At 44.5% G+C, this 13,353-nt stretch overlaps 1 protein-coding gene across 19 annotated transcripts in view; it reads left to right on the top strand.

The window, feature by feature from the left end:
* Nfasc (neurofascin) overlaps positions 1-13,353 on the top strand; it is a 164,023-nt gene that overhangs the window by 69,273 nt on the left and 81,397 nt on the right. For 18 of the 19 annotated variants that reach the window (XM_005005879.3, XM_063240064.1, XM_013157892.3 and 15 more), the window contains one exon: positions 5,369-5,477. The exons of the other annotated variant lie outside the window; for it this stretch is intronic. In XM_005005879.3, coding sequence (XP_005005936.1) covers positions 5,369-5,477 — 109 coding nt within the window. The remainder of the gene's footprint in view (positions 1-5,368; positions 5,478-13,353) is intronic. 19 annotated transcript variants of the gene reach the window in all.

The following is a 13,353-nucleotide window of genomic DNA, read 5'->3' as shown; positions in this document are numbered from 1 at the left end:
TCCGCCCCTGCATTCATGGAGAGGCTGGTTTTGTTTTAGCTGTGCTGATGGGTGTGTAGTACTTTCCACTAGTTTTTCTTCCATCTCATTATGTTTTTAATTTGCATTCTGCTTACTGGACAATGATGAACGCTTTTTCATTTATTGCATCTGTATATCTATTGGATTTTTTGTGTCTTTTACCTATGTTCTTTTTAACTGGATTGCTGTCTTTATTACTGTGTTTTGAGAGCTCCTTATACATATATTTTAGAACTACTAGTTCTTTGTCATATGCATGATTTCTCCCATTTATTCTTTATCACAAAAGTATTAATTTTGATGGAGTCTAGTTTATCAGTCTCTCTTTTTATGACTCATGCTTTTGTTGTCAAATCTAAGAACCATTTGCCTCACCCTATATCTTAAGATTTGCTCCTGTGTTTCTTCTATAAGTTTTATATTTAAGTCTGCTTTCTATTTTGAGTTCTGCTTCTATATAAGGGTTTGTGTTGATTCCCCTCTGCCCCCTCTCCCTCACCCTCCACATTCTTTTTGTTCTTCCCTGGTGGATTGCAAAAGTCTCCAGCACCATTCGTGGAAAGGCCATCTTTTCTCCATTGCATTGTTTGCCACAAAGCATATTTGTATGGGTCTGTTTTTGGAATCTCTTTTATGTTCCATTGATCTTAGTCTGTTACTTGGCCAGTGCTACATAGTTTTGACTACTGTGACTATAAATAAGTCTTTAAATTGGGTTGACTGATTCTTCCTCCTGTGTTCCTTGTCTTCCCCTATGAATTTTAGAATAATCTACAGTTACTAAAATTTTTCTGGGGTTTGATAAAGATTGTATTTACTAGGTGTGAATTTGGGAATAATTTGCATCTTTATTGTGTTTTTTTCTAACTCTTGAGCATGATATATCTCTATTAATTTATATATTTGATGGTTTATCAATATTGTAAGATGTTCAGCATATGGGCCTTATACATGTTTGGTTTTCCATTTTATACCTAAAGATTTAGGGGAAACTGTAAATGGTACTATATTTCATTTTTTTCTCTCTATGTGTTCATGGCTTATATATAGAATTACAGTTGATTTTTGTATGTTTATCTTACCTTTTTAACTTTGATAAATTAAGAAATTTAAAAGTAGAGTCCTTGGGCGTCATCTTTGAAATATCTCCCTTCCTAACTTTCACTCCCTTTAATCCCTGATCTTGCCTGAGTTTGCTGTTTTAACACTATCTGAGTAAGAGGGATGGAAGTGGATGTTCTTGCCTTGTCTCCAATTTCAAGAAAAACAGTTTTTCACCTTTAAGTAAATTTTTAAATTTTTTAAAAAATTGAGTTGAGGAAGTTTCTCTCCAACCTGTTTTTCTGTTTTATCATGAATGAATGAATGTTGAATTTTATCAGATGCTTTTTCTGTATTGATTGATATATTGTATGATTCTTTTTTCTGTGGCATGTTCATATGGTGGACTCTACTGATAAAATTTAGAATAGTAAACTAGGTTTGCATCCCTGTACAACTGACTTACATTTAGTCAGAGGGTGTAATTCTCTCTATGTATTGCTGAATTCTGTTTGCTAATATTTTAAGATTTTTAAATTTATATTCATTGGAGATACTATTTGGCCTGTGGTTTTCTTTTTCTTTTTGTGTACGTGTGTTGTTTTTACTTTCTTTGGTTTTGATATCGTGATGACAGTAACTTCATGAAACGCGCTGGGAAGTGTTCTTCCTGTTCTGTTGTGAAGAGGTTTTACAGACGTAACATTACATCCTCTTTACAAGCCTGGTAGAATCTTCAGCAAAACTATCTGGTCCTGACAGTTTCCTTTTGTAAAGAGTTTTAAATTTGTAAATTCAATTTCTTTAGTAATTACTAAGTTATTAAAGCTCACTAAGCTGTGTAAATTATTTTATTACACATTGGAAGTTGTGATGATCTGTGTTTTGAGGGTCCAGTCCATTTCATCTAACTTTTTAAATTTGTGTGTGCAGGATTTTTCATAGTGTTTATTTATCATTCTGTTGATGTCCTAGCTTTGGAAGTGGCATCTCCTTTCTCCTGCCTGATCATGTTTCTTCTTTTCCTGTTTAGTTTTGCTATAGTTTTGCCAATTATACTTCTCTCTTCAAAGAACCAGCTCATTATTTTATTCATTTTCTCTGTTGTTTTTACTTTCAATTTCATTGATTTGTGCGCTTTATTATTTCCTTCCTTTACTTGGCTTGATTTATTTTGCTCTTCTCTTTTTAGTTTATTGAGGTGGGGCCTTAGATTTTCCTATTTTTGAGTGGGTAGATTTAGTACTATAGATTTCTCTCAGCAGCACTTTATCTGTGTCCTGTGGCTTTTGATATGTTGTATTTTCATTTTCATTCAATCAAGGAGTTTTTAAAAATTTCTTCTGGATTATTTAGAGCAATAACGTTCAATATAGTCAGAATTAGTATGCAGGAACTAATTTAGTATATGATCAGGTACATAATAATAAGATATGAATAATCTACATGAGAAGACTTCAGAATGCAATTGAAATATTCCAAAGAAAATTTGAACAAATTGAAACATATGTCATATTCTTTTTTCAGTAAATTTTATTATATATGTGTATCATTCATATATACAACATGTTATGAGATATATACACATAGTAACTGGTTAGTATGGACACAAATTAACATATGTATCATCTGATATATTTACCATTGTGTGTGAATGTGTGTTTGTGTGTGTGACTAGAGTCAAAATGTACTCATTTAGCAGTGAGTATCCTGTAACCCACATGTTGTACATTAATTCTCGAGACTTCTCACAGCTGCAAAATATCAGGATACCTTTGATGCCTACTCCTCCCCTGAGCTTCAAGTATCCTTTCTGGTACTTTCCTGTCCCTGGACCACAAGGAGATCTATTCCCTGGGCCCTTCTTATTTAACCCCAAAGCCCTAATAATGATGATAAAAAGCTTTGGTGGTGAGTGTAATCTCACGTGTCTTTAAGGATTCTGTCTGTCTGTCATCTTCAAAATCATAGGTCTCCTTAGATTTTTACAACAGTGCCTTAGGAGAGGTCTGTTCTCCAGCTTTCAAACAGAAGTAAAATATTTATATAAAGATTTGTTTTCCAAGAACCTTTCTATATACTACCACATTGCAACTCCCTGATATCCTGGCAGAAAAACAAGGCAGAGAGCATAAATGTTTAGTTCATGGCAGCTGGGAAGTAAAACAGGTGATAATGTCATGTTATGGTTTGTGTTGTTTGGATGTCCTCCCAAAGCCTCATGGGGTCATAGACTTTTTTTCAGATGTGGCTGAATCTAGGGTATATGATTGACTCATAGTACAATGTTGGGATTAAGGGTGCTGAGATTAAAGGTGAGTGACTGCTGGATCAGTCTGCTGATTGGATTGGCACTGCCCTAATCCCAATAGACTGGATACAACATAAAAGAAAAAAGAGGCTTGTCTCGCTCTCTCTTGTTTTTACTGGCTTCTACCGCCATGAACCGTGGCCCTCTGCCATGTGCTACCTGACCTTGGAACCAGCCCATTATGGGCTAAAATCTTTACAAACTATGAGCTAAATAAACCTTTCTCCCTTTAACTTTGGGTGTTGAGTATTTTATCTCAGCAATGAGAAAAGTCACTAAGACAGCTGCATAGTGAGACCCTGTCTTAAAAAAATAAAAGTTACAGAATTTTATCCAATCCCATAAATCCTACATGAGTATCTTCACCAAAAAAATTTTATTTTTCAGCAGCATTAATATTATGACTTGATTTATCCCATAATGAACATGTAAAAGTCTTAGAATAACAATAACAATAATACCGTAGTAGAATCCATAATATAATTGTTGGAACAAATTTAGGGGTTTTTGTTTTTGTTTTTGTTTTTGTTTTTGTGTTGGTATCAGGGAATTGAACTCTTAAGAGGGGGTGAGATAGTTCTTTTTATTCTTGCAGGTATATCCATTGAATGAAATATAGTCAAATTACCATGTTTTAATTTCTCTATGTGTGTTACATCAGCCACTGCCATCATAGATTCATTTGTCTCATTTTCATTTTTAGGAACTTCTTTTAATGTTTTTAACTGTGTTACATAAAATCACATATTTACACATGTTAAAGTCACACAGCAAAGTATACAGTAAGTCACTCACTTACATTTGAGTAGCAAGCGTTCATGGATATAAACAGACCTTGCATTTGGTGTGTTTATGCTTTACATTCTACGTTTATTTGTATCAAAGGTGTGTAAGACTCACTTTGACAGACTTAACAAACAAATCCAACTTACAAATGTTCTCTAGATGTCATTCTTAAATTGGAGACTGATCATATTCGAAGTCAGCTTTGAATGTAAAACTCCTGTGCCTGCCTCCTCGTTTCCCTCCAGTGACCTTTTAAAATGTAGTTCATGCTCTATCCTCTTACTGAGCTAGTATATACACATATACTTTTGCATTCCTTCCCCCTTTCTTAAATAAGTAGTAGAATGTAAGACATACTTTTTCCTGTTGTATTTCTGATTAATAACCTGGTCTCACAACATAGGGATATAGGACACATTTCAAATAGACTCATAGATCTAAGATTGCTGAATCAGTAGATGCATATTTATTTTGATGTATCTTGCCATCTTCTCCTACTATGGTGGGTTTATCATTTCCTACAGACACACTCTAATGCAAAGTATGGAATTAAATGAGACATTATTTGTGCTGAGAAAAGTTAAAAATGATTGCCCCAAGGAACTGGAGCTGAGGATCGAGTCCCCATATGCTAACCAGTAGCCCAGTGATCAAGCTGAACTACCCTACTTTCTCCCCATTTTACAGATGAAGAAACTGAGGCACACATAGTCAAGAGCCCCACCCTCAATGACATAATAAACGAGATCTAAGAACTGTAAAGTTAGACCTCTTTTCAATGTGTTATGGATTTATGATGAACTTGATTCATTTATTTATAGACAGAGGAGGAAAACATTGTAGTTCTCTTAAGGAAGATAAGAAATTAATGAAATAATTATGAGTAAATTCTCGCTTGGGTGTAGGAGATTCTTCAAGCTATAGCTGAACTGCTTCAGGTGAAAAGAATCAGGAATTAGCCACTGATGTCAGGCACTAAAAAATGACCAGAAGGATGACAGGGACAGTCACCTCTCCCCAAAGACCAATGTGATTAAGCACCTTGCAGACTGAGCTTCAGACAAAAAGGTCTTACGCTATGCAAAACTTTACAAATGGATGTGGACGCAGATGTCATTTCCCCAGTGAATGAGCACGCTGAAAACCACAGGGCCGCTTCCCCTTTGCTGGAGTAACCGTGGGCTCTCCTTTGTGCTTGCTTTGAGACAGGTTGACTGACGTATGTGCAGTTTGGGGCCCTGGAGCTCTCCTGTGCTCTGCACGCTGCTGCAGAGCTGCCCCTGGTGCTACAAGGAGGAGGCTGAATGAGGCAGAGGAGGTGAGTGGGACCTGCGACCGACCGACTGACCAGGAGTGGACCTCTGGCTTCCCGCTCCAGGCATCTTCCCAGGGTGGTTGCTTCCTTCTGCCCAGGGGTAGAAACCCAGAGTCACCTCAGAGCAGCCATCCCCAGGGCTTCCATGCACCGCGGCTGGCCTGTGGGGCGGGGCCTCTGGCTTCCTCTTCCCTGCAGGTTCAGTCAGCGGTATCATCCTCACCTCTGTCCCTCCTTGTCCACTGAACTGGGAAATTGGGAAGCAGTTTTGCTTGTGGCCTGAATTCCTCCTTAGCCTGGGCCCCCACAATCTGGGACCACTCTGGCATATATGGGGCAGCTGAGAAGCCCTCCTCTGGGCGGTGCCCAGGGCCCTGGCAGATGGACAGCTGTCGGGATGCAGGAAACCGCGAGGCTACAGCACTGAAGCTACACCCTGTGTGCAGGATCTGCATTGTTCTGTTCTGGCTGAGTTTCCCACTGCTCTGGCCTCTCCTGCTTCCTCACGCAGGGTGGCAGAGCTGCGATTTTACCAGAGGAATAATTGGCTGCCCGGAGGCTGCAGGGCGGGGTGGTCTGACCCCAAGGCTTGGGCTCCTTTTTCTCAGGGTTTGATCATCTCTTTCTCAGTGCAACATCTTTCTGAGTTTAGATTCCTCCCCAGGTGTCTTGTGTTCTCCAGAAAAAGCTGGGGAGGAGAGAAGGAGAAGGCAGAAAAAAATAGGCAACGCATGCTGATAACATGGGTCTGAGCCCCATCTAGTCCAGCCCCATCTGCTATGTGATCTCTGGAAAGTTTTTTAACTACTCTGAACCTTGTCTCAGTTTATGCAATCGGAACAGTAATACAGATCTTACTGTGAAGGTGAAAGAGTGCCTGGCACATCGTAGGTGCTCAGCTCAGTAGGTGGGAAGGTTGTTGCTGGTATCAGTGGAAGTACAGATAGACCTGCATCACATAGTCTGTGTGGGGCCCCGGGAAGGCTCTGGCTGTCCACAGTACAGCGTCAGGCTCCGGGGACCACCTGGGAGATGATCAGACTGTAAGACTTTTCCATCCTCACTGTTCCTAAACACAGTTCTTGAATATACAATAGTGGTGGGGCTAGGGAGTATCACAATATGTGGTTTTTTTCTTTACTACACGTGAAGACTCTCATCATGAAAGTGCTGTACCCGTTTAGTTAGACATGCAGTGTGTGTAACATACTAACTGCATGTGAACATATGCCAGGTTCGCAGCAGGGGTCACTGTGCCTCGTCCCACCACTTTTCATGTACCCTCCCCACTCTATCCCTCCTGCCCCAAAATCTCCTGCTGGCCTCCTGGGGTGTCTGTCCAGACTCTAGGGAAACTAGAGTCTCCCATTTCTGATGACAGCGACCTTCCTATGCAGCAGCAAAATCTAGAAGTCCCCAAGGGAGCTACCTGCTGCAGCCTGGCTGACCAGAGCACCCTAGTCCAACTTGGGCCTCCACACACTTCCAGGGTCACCAGCGATCCCGGTTGGCTAGGAGTTTCATCCTTTCTATGGTGTGTCTCTGCGTCAATTGTGTTACTTGACTCCCTCCAACATGTGATAAGAGCAGAACCTGTGTCATTGTTTCCATTTGATTGATGAGTAAACTGAGACTCCAAGAAGCTATTTCCAGCCCTGCATGGTTAGTGCACACATGCAATCCCAGGTGCTTGGGAGGCTGAGTCAGGAGGATCACAAGTTGAAACCCATCTTGGGCAACCTAACGAGACCCTGTCTCAAAATAAAAAATGAAAAGGGCTGGTAATACCACTCAGTGGTAGAACACTCGCCTAGCATGCATGAGGCTTGGGTTTAATCGTCAGTACTGGAGAGAGACACACAGAGAGAGAAAGACTTTCTAGAACAGTGATGCCCTGTGTGAAGGGTTGTGTTCCTGCCACGCACATTGTTTTCTCTCTCCACATACTGCAAAGGGAGTACCTGTTGGAGACCTTCAGACACACAGAGGAACTTTTTGAAAAAGGACAGTGTAAAGAGAACACACATGCAGGGACATGTGGCTCTTGTGGGACTGATAAGAATTCCTGAGAGTGGAGCTGAGCTGGGTTGCTTTAGCCAGTGATGGCAGCCGTGATGATTATCAACACTGGGGCACAGGTGCTCACATGTAGCTCCCTGTGTTCCGCCTCACAGCAGCCCGAGACGGAACCTGTCATCACTATCTTCCTGACAACAGAATAGATGTGCATGAAGATTAATGTGCTTGCCTAGAATCTCCCACGCACCCCTTCCAAAAAAGCCCACCTAGGACCTGCACACTCGGCCCTTGAGTTGGGGCTCTGTTTCAGTTGTGGTGGAGTGGGGGAGGGCGTTGTTGCTCCAAATGTCATCGAAACACTGCCAAATGTTTCTGAGCAAGCGTGTTCTGGGTTCCAGCTGCAAATCTCGTCTTGTAGCTCTGGCTGGGAAGCCTCTGAAGGAGTGCTTCCTCTCTCTGGCTCTTCTCTCCTTGTTCCCAGGCCACTGCCTCTGCAGTCACCCCAGGTATCTGCTTCCAAACCTCCCACCCCAGCACGAGCACCAGCGCTTTGACAAGACTTGTCGTCACCTTGGTGACTGGGAGCAGACACCTGACCAGGAGAGACTGCCAGCTCCCCCAGGCCTTCAGTTTCACAAATGGATCCATTTGGTTAATTGCTGTCCCACCCCTAAGCCCCCTACCTGTCCATGAGAAGCTGGGCCACTTCTCTCCAGAAACATCACTGCAGCCACAGCTTGGAACACACAGCTATGCACTGAAAGGGGCAGGCCAGCTGGTTCACTGGGGACTGTCCATTGTGCTTCTCCAGCCCTCACCCCCAAACTGATTCCAGGCCACTGAGGCAGTGCCTACGCTTAGCTACCTTTCCCGTAGGTGCCGAGACCAGCAGGAGCAGGTGTGGGGCCGTGGGTGGCCGCAGAGAAAGCTTTCCCTCAGGAGCTCCTTGCCTGCTTTCTTTCTGCTGAAGTGACGCCATCGCTTCTCATCTCTCCTGGCCTTTTCTGCTGACCCCACACCCACTTTTCTCCCAGAGGCTGGGTTGCTATGCTGGAGAAAATATACCACCTCTGGGTTCATTTCTAATAAGAGGACAGAACTGCCCTGCAGTCAACACTGTTTGGCAGAGCACAGAGAGCTGCCAGCACTTTGCAACCAGGCTTCTGGACCAGTAATGCATCCTGAAACTCAGAGAAAACCTGCTCCATGTTCTTCACACACATTGTCACCCCCTCTCCCTCAACCTCCTGTGTTTCCTCGTCAGTCCTGAAGAAGCCTGCGGGATGGCAGTTGGATGCAGACTGCTGTCTGTATGGGATGTAAATGCAGAAGGCAGGGGAGGGAGGGCAGGAACAGATGTCACGCCCTCCTGCTGGCTTCATCCTTTCCTCGCTTCCCTGCTTGTCATTGCTAGCAGGAATTTTAAAAATGCAACCAGGATGTGCTGTCCTTGGAATATTACAGCTAAACTGGTAATGATGGACAGGAAGTTGTAAGGAACAACACAAGGCCGAGGCAGCCGAGACTGTGAGGCTTGTGTAAAGGCAGCATGGTGTGGAATTTATTGGATCTGGGAACAGGCAGATAGAGGTGAAAAGGCCATCTGTAGGGAGCAAAGAGAGGTGGGATTTTTTTATAGGGCCTGGAAGGAGGCAAGGGACGTCAGTGGTCAGTGTTCTCTAGATGTCTTGTGTCTCGGTGGGTGCAGTGCTTGAGGCATCTGGTGTAAATATTTGGGTGTCTTCAGATGCACAGGTGTTTGGAAGATCTGTGCCCTATCTCATCTCTTTTATGACACCTTGTGTTTCCCGAGGGCATCGGTGCTGAGCTGAGTGTCTCTGCTGGGAGACAGGTTGGGTAATGTGAGTCATGTCCAAATCAGCCTTACAGAAGTCACTTCAGAAGAGCTGACCCAGCTCCCTCTTGACAACGAGGTCGTGGGTCCTGCAGGGAAGAACTGGCGTGGTCAGGGCCATGCAGTGCTTTGGGAAAAGGAGACCATGGCAGAGCAAGGGAGAGGAGTGCAGATGGGTGCCCTGGCTGGTCTGGGACCCTGCAGGAGCTTCCTTTTCTCCTTCCTCTTCTCCACTGTCTGTGGCTGTCACCTTATGGTGGCCGTAAGAGTGGACAGTAGTTCTGGGGCTGTGAGGCCAGTATATGGCTGCCTGCCCAGCCAGGCCCTCAGGAAGCTCCTCTATGGCTATGAGACTGAAGATCACCTCTTCTTCTCCACCTCAAGTATCTTCCGTAGTCTTGCATCTCTCCCTCTCCTTCTCTCCCTCTCCCTGTCCTTGCACCCTATCTCCCCACGTTTCCCCTCTCCCTTCCTTTCTCTCCCCACTAGAGCTCAACTTATGGGGTTTTTGGGTTTGGGAGTTTTTTTTTGCTTTGTTTGTTTTTTGAGATAAGATCTTGCTCTGTAGTCCAAGCTGGCCTTGAACTCACTATATAGCCCCCATTGGTCTAGAACTGGCAGCAATCCTACCTCAGCCTCCCAAGTGCTGGGATTACAGACATGCTCCACCACACCCAGCTTAGGCTGTGATTTTTAGCTGGCTTTCTGTGCTGTGTTAAAACGAGGCTTGGAATCCTCTAGTTGAGGCAAGAATAAGCAGCTTCCCTGGGATGGATGTGGTGAGTAGATGTTTCCAGATGCTGGTCCTCAGATGGGGATGGTCTGGACTCCAAGTGGACACCCACACAGGGATCTGGGGACCCATCTGACCACACAGTGATGGGTGTACAACAAAGACTGGGATTTGCAATAAAGACGGCTGGTGGGGTATGCAAAGCTGTCTTCCTTTTGGAAAGCTGGAGGGAGGAAAGGAGAGGGGAGAGGGAGAGGTTTTATTAGAAGGCGGTTCTAGGGCTGCCTTTCCATGGTAGAGCATTTTATAACTGTGCAGATAGCAACTAGACAGTGATGTATTCAAGGTGACACACAAGAACCTAACCCGAGGTGTTTTAATCTTATTTTTAACTAGCCAGTATTCATAGGTTGAAATTATAAATCTCAAAACCTATTGCTTCCTTAAACTTTTATTTTCAACTTATAATTTCTTCTTAAATCTTACAGATTTTAACAGCCATTTGTTTGATCCCATTAGTAAACATAACTTTATTCTTTTGAATACTTGAAACTCTATTTGTAATTTTCTTTTGAGACAAAGTCTCATTGTGTCCTCCAGGTTTGTCACAAACTGCTGGGCCCAGGTGATTCTTCTGTCCCAACCTTCTGAGAAGCTGGGTCTACAGGCTCCTGTCACTGCACCCAGGATTTTTTTTTTTTTTTTTTTTGGTTGTTGTTGTTGCTGTTGTTATTTTTAGGTTTGAGGCAAACTCTCATTAACTTTCTAAACTTCCCAGGCTGGGTTCAAATTTGTGATTCTCCTGCCTCAGCCTCACAGAGTGCTAGGATTACAGTTGTGAGCCACTACACCTGTCTTGTTTATAAATTTAATAGCATTCATTTTCCTTTTAGGAGAATCACATTTTTTTCCTGAGAAAGCTTCCAAGTCCTTGTTTAGTTGTTTTTCTTACTAGTAATTTCAAATAACAGCTTTTTGAGTCATAATTCATACACCATAAATTCATCTATGCAAAGTATACAACTCAATAACTAACTCTTGTCAGTCCTGGGCAACCATCATCAAAGTGAATTAAGGAGCTTTCATCACCACTCCCAGCCCCACACCCCAAAAACCCCATGCCCTAGGCAATCACATCCCTTTCTCACATCTTCCAGTGGCCTAAGCAACCATGACTCTGCTCTGTCTCTTACAAGTCTGCCTGTTCTGGACATTTCATACACATGGAATCACACTGCATGGGTCCTCTCGTGTCTGGCTTCTCTGACTTAGCGAGATGTTGTTGGGGCTCCTCTGTGTTGCACCACGTGTCAGAACTTCATTCCTTTCATGGCTGAGTGGTACTCACAGCTCAGATGGACCCCTTTTTATCTGTTTATCTGCTGGAATAACTGGGACCTATGGGAACTGTGTGCATCACATTTTAGAGGTGCTGTGAGTCTGCGAGCCATTCCAAAGTTCCCTATCTGGTCTTCTGCCTGCAGTCTCCATCATCTGTCCCGCTGAGGTCCCTCCTTCGTACCTGTCACTCAGGACTATCATCAGTCCCCACAAGTCTTCCTCTGAGCCACTCCCCCTTACTGACAGCAGCTGCCTTGCAGATACCCAATCTGGAGTGATACCAATCCTAGGGAGCCTTCTCGCACCAGAGAGGGGGCTGGGGACTTCTCAGCTTTTCTGTCCAGCTGGGAAGACAGGCAGTGTCTAATTGCTGTGAAAACTTTCTCCCTGTAGGCAAGAAGACAGGGCTCTAGTGATAGAGAGGCGGGGGATGGTGGGGGTCCTTCTCTGTCTGGTGGTGGCAGAGCTCCTCTGAGGGAGTTGGATTCTTTATCTCAGGCTCCTTCTGGTGTCAGTGGATCACCTGGTGACATCGCCATCTGGTGGCAGGTGAAAGCATACACATCCTGGCCAGCTGTCTCATGTTAACTTATTTCTTTTATAGTTCTGCCTGTTTTTATATAGGAAGTGACCACTCAGAGCTCAGCAAGCCACTAGCAGGGAATGAGTAGGGCCTAGGTAGTGAGCATTTATGGATTATCTGCAGGCCTTGGTTAAGCCAGTGCATCGCATGGACCAGGCCAGCTACTCATGATCCACACATGGTCCATACATGAGGACCTTTTCCTTGTGGGCATGTCTCCTTGTTCTGCCCAAGTTAGCAATAACAAGGGCAATACACCACCCCTGAAGAGCCCTGGAGAGTGGCTGGATTGTAGCATCTGTCATCCTTCCCAGTGACCCAGTGACTGCTGACCTAGGTCCTCAGCATGGCCAGACTCAGGACCTAGGCCATTTTCCTTGCAAGGCCAGGCTGGGATGTGCTGAGTTTCAGCTGGCCTTGGGTTAAAGAGATGTCGAGGGACAGCAACTCTGCTTCCTGCAGATAGACAGGTAGAGGATGTTCATGATAGCATGGTGTGCTGGGGGAAAAATAAAGAAAAACAAGCCTAAAGATCCACAGTGAGCAGACAGATTTGCAGTATTCTCACCTCATGTTGTGCTGAAGAACAAAAAAGTCTGTGGGTCCAAACTCTGGCCTAACCCCATCAGTTACCTCTCGAAATGCAAGGCAGGCCCGCAGCACCCAGAGATGGTTGCCTGTCTTTGGTCTTTGGCAGGTGTGGCCCTGGGCCTGCTGTATGTGGCTTGTGCATAACTTAGTGGATCCCCTGTGGAGTGCTTTTCCCCCTAGAAACCATGGTGTAAACACTGGATATTCCCAGAATCCCCATGAACACCTGAAGGGGAGACTCTTCCTGCTTCCTTCTTTCCCATCCCCCTCCCACCCTCTCATCTTAATAAACGGCCAACCAGCTCAGCTTTCACCTTATAGATTCGTTCTGGGTGTTGAGCAGGAAACAGCTCTTTTCAGCCAGGTCCCTCATCCTAAGCCCAGGTGTCCTCCCCACCCCTCTGAGAGGCAGTCAGGACCCCCTGGTCCCATTTTCCCGCATCCTCTGACCTCTGAACTTACCTGAGGTGGTGATGAGGCTGGATCACATCTGCAGTGGTTAAATACAGCCACACACTCTCCTCCTGTCTCCCCCCCACCTCCCGCCATCCCCAACAATGAGAGGGAGCCAAGCATGAAACACAGCCACGGAGCAGATGGAGACCCCCCCCCCGTATCCCCCAGAAGGGAGAAGGGAAAAGGGAGGAGGGGCAGGGGGCGTCAGTCCCATACACAAGGTTTCCTAAGCTGTGTGAAAGCCCTAGATGACTGATGAGCCCCACACAGGAGAAGAGGTTGGTCCTTCTCCCCTGGGGGT

This window comes from Cavia porcellus, unplaced genomic scaffold (assembly GCF_034190915.1).
Source record: "Cavia porcellus strain 051 isolate PalLab524CR breed Dunkin Hartley unplaced genomic scaffold, mCavPor4.1 scaffold_29, whole genome shotgun sequence".
In the NCBI taxonomy this organism is placed as follows: Eukaryota; Metazoa; Chordata; class Mammalia; order Rodentia; family Caviidae; genus Cavia; species Cavia porcellus.
Note: the sequence above shows the minus strand (reverse complement) of the source record. Positions and strands in the feature narration are given on the sequence as shown.